At 33.5% G+C, this 3,133-nt stretch overlaps 1 protein-coding gene across 1 annotated transcript; it reads left to right on the forward strand.

Moving 5' to 3' along the window:
* Positions 1 to 1,793: 1,793 nt before the first annotated feature.
* LOC135226855 (pro-resilin-like) lies at positions 1,794 to 2,661 on the forward strand. Its single transcript, XM_064266547.1, has 3 exons — positions 1,794 to 1,868; positions 2,091 to 2,168; positions 2,283 to 2,661. The coding sequence occupies exons 1-3, from the start codon at positions 1,857 to 1,859 to the stop codon at positions 2,580 to 2,582; spliced, it is 390 nt and encodes a 129-aa protein (XP_064122617.1). The 5' UTR covers positions 1,794 to 1,856; the 3' UTR covers positions 2,583 to 2,661.
* The last annotated feature ends 472 nt before the right edge of the window (positions 2,662 to 3,133 follow it).

Genomic DNA, 3,133 nt, shown 5'->3' on the forward strand with positions numbered 1-3,133 from the left:
TATTTAGCGGAACAAGCCTTCCATGGGAGTCACCGACTTAGGATTCAAGCGTCCATAGAATATTAATGTTTTCATTAAGTAAGTGGAGGTAACAGAAAGAATAGATCACCCATTAAAAAGGACAGATTAATAGAAATGATAGATTTACTTACAATAAAATGTCCAGATCAAATTTAGAAAATTATGCCTATTGAAATGTTTCATACGATTAATGCTAAACAACACTCATTAAAAATGAGTGACAGGTACTTGGTGCAACAGAATTTTCGTGATTATCAGTGAGATAAAGGAATTGTAGTTTTATTATTAATTGCGTTTGTATCGGGTTAGAAGCGACTAGTAGATTCCGTATATAAATAACAATAATGTTTAAAATATGTGCTTAATAAGTAGGTTCAATGAAACCATTATTCATCAACTCTTTGTCATTGCACTTGGGATAAACATATGAAACTTATAAACAAAACCATCTCTTATACAGCAGTTCATTAGAATACTCTATGTTTGTTTATTAACCACAAAATTATCGAAAATTCTCATCTGTAGACAAGTATCAAATGATAATTCAGTTCATTAACATTAAAAATATCTCTCATGATTCTATTGTAAGTGAAACGTCTAAATGATATGAAAGGTTTTGGTACGCTGGTACAAATTAATCTGGCCTTATGCCAGGACGGGGCATTGCAGATTGGTAACCTGTAGCTGATGACTAGGTGTTGAATCGAATAAAAGGTCGGGTGGCTCTCTGAACACATCCTAACCAACCAAGGTGGTAAATATTCCTTTTTTTTAATTAATTCAAATTTGTTGCACTAACCATCTCTTAGTTTAATTGAACCATTGAGCAGGAATGACTTGAAATATAAGATTTTACAGGAAGATGTACGGTAAGCATAAATATGTGCACTTGCATAACAACAAGTATATGTACTTGGATATACAGATATGCATATAAATTTATATATATATATATAGATATATATATATATATATATATATATACATATATATAATATATATAAATATAGTATATCTATAATATGTATATGTCTATATGCAAACACACACACGCACACACACACACGCACACACACACGCACACACACACAACACATATATTGATATATATATATATATATATATACTATATATATATATATATATCTATATATATATAGATAGATATATATATCATATATATATATCTATATATATATATATATATACATATATATACACATATATAGTCTATATATGTATATATATGCATACATGCATACATATATATATATATATATATATATATATATATATATATATATATACACAAATACACCCATTCATCTCAACTGTAATGAAGAATAGCTTCAAGTGTCACATGAAATAAAAAAAATAAAGAAGCCAAAATGGAATGAACATACTATGACAAAGACATTTAGGTTTGAAAGCTCTCTGCATCTCATGATAAAAAACATTCTTTCTAATAAATACATATTTTCACCTATTGTCGGTCTCAAACCCCTTAACTAAATATTGCTTATAGAGAATTCTGTACATCTCTTCTATAACAAAAAAAATCTATTGTATATATCAATTAATAAAAATTTAACTTGCAGTTCAACAAAACTCTTTGATCTCATTGACAGTTTTTTTTTTTTTTTTTCCAGTGGCTTCACTGCAATCTCAACTTTCATCCATTCCTCAATAAGCTTTCGTCAACCTTAGATGCCCAACGAGTTGAAGAACTAGCTTTTTTGAAGGTCAGCTGACCACACCTGGCTATAGGCGGGTATATATATGAGGTTACTTACCGATGTAAGACGCATACCAGCAAAGGTACTCCAGTAATCAATATGAACTCAAAGGTGAGGGAGTAATTGCATTATAGTCTCTAGAAATTTTGAAAATAGATTAATTCTATTTGCTTGTTGGTTTTTGACCTATTTATCTATTATTTTTGTTTAAACAATACAGAAAATATGACTTTTCTTCATGATGAAGTTGTAATGAAAAGTAATGCATTCAGATGAATGTTTTGTAGTTATAAAACACGCTCTGTAGGTAACAAAGATTTTCTCCTTTCAAAGGTCATTCTCGTCGTCTTGGGCCTGGCTGCCCTCGTAGCAGCTGACAGCAGGGAGTCCTTCGAATACGCTCCACGAAGGGTAAGTCATTCATTTCAAGTCAATTTCCTTGGTTGATGAAATATTAAACATGACAGCAAAGACCTTCATCTCATAAGTGAATACTATCATCATCTATAACTATATTCCTTCCAGGGATCCTCCGAGGAGTCCTACGAATCCAGCGAGGCTAAATACAGCTTCAACTGGGCCGTAGACCACGACCCTTCCAGCAACGAATTCGGACACCAGGAAACCCGTGATGGAGACGACACTCAGGGATCCTACTACGTCGAGCTCCCCGACGGCCGTCTGCAGACTGTCAAGTATTTCGTCGACGGAGACTCAGGCTACGTAGCTGAGGTCAACTACGAAGGAAGCGCCTCAGCCGAGTCAGGCTCCGCTGAGTCCTTCGAGAGGCCCAGATACCGCTACGACTCCAACGAGTCCAAATAGATTATTTGGTCTCAGAGATGTGATGGTATTTAAGTCATAAATGTAAATTATTTATTTCAAAGTACACAAGTTAAATATCTATGCATTTTTTCCTTATCCCAATAATTATCTACTTTACTCTTTGCTCCTCAGTAAGGAAAAAAGTCATGTGTTCCGAATAAATCAATAATCTCTAAGGGAAGTCGCCTTATCTGCTCAAATAAAGTTGTTCAGATAAAGTAATTTTATTTTTTCAGAGTTTTCCACAATCCAGACAATTAGATTTCTAACAATACAAAATTTTGTAAATGCTAAGCTCCTGGAACTCTTATATTGTAAAAATGATAAAACAAAATGCCTTGGTGATACTTCCAAAGAAACCAATGTCTTCTGATCTGTTAGGTTAAGCCCTATTCAGTCTGGTCTTTGACTGGATGTGTAACAGCCAAAATTCAGATGCCCCCGTCTCTCATGCAACATTTTATTTACTCGCCTTTTCCTCTTGGCCCATTAAAATCACTGCTTTCCCTGAGAGAGTACAACAGTCCCCAGTCTTAGAAAAAGGGAGGCTA

The sequence above is a fragment of the Macrobrachium nipponense genome, chromosome 15 (assembly GCF_015104395.2).
Source record: "Macrobrachium nipponense isolate FS-2020 chromosome 15, ASM1510439v2, whole genome shotgun sequence".
Classification (NCBI taxonomy): Eukaryota; Metazoa; Arthropoda; class Malacostraca; order Decapoda; family Palaemonidae; genus Macrobrachium; species Macrobrachium nipponense.

Bases quoted from the DNA above. Each gene is read 5' to 3' on its own strand.
- LOC135226855 (XM_064266547.1), top strand. The intron at 2,169-2,282 runs GTAAGTCATTCA...TATTCCTTCCAG, and splicing joins TCGAATACGCTCCACGAAGG to GGATCCTCCGAGGAGTCCTA.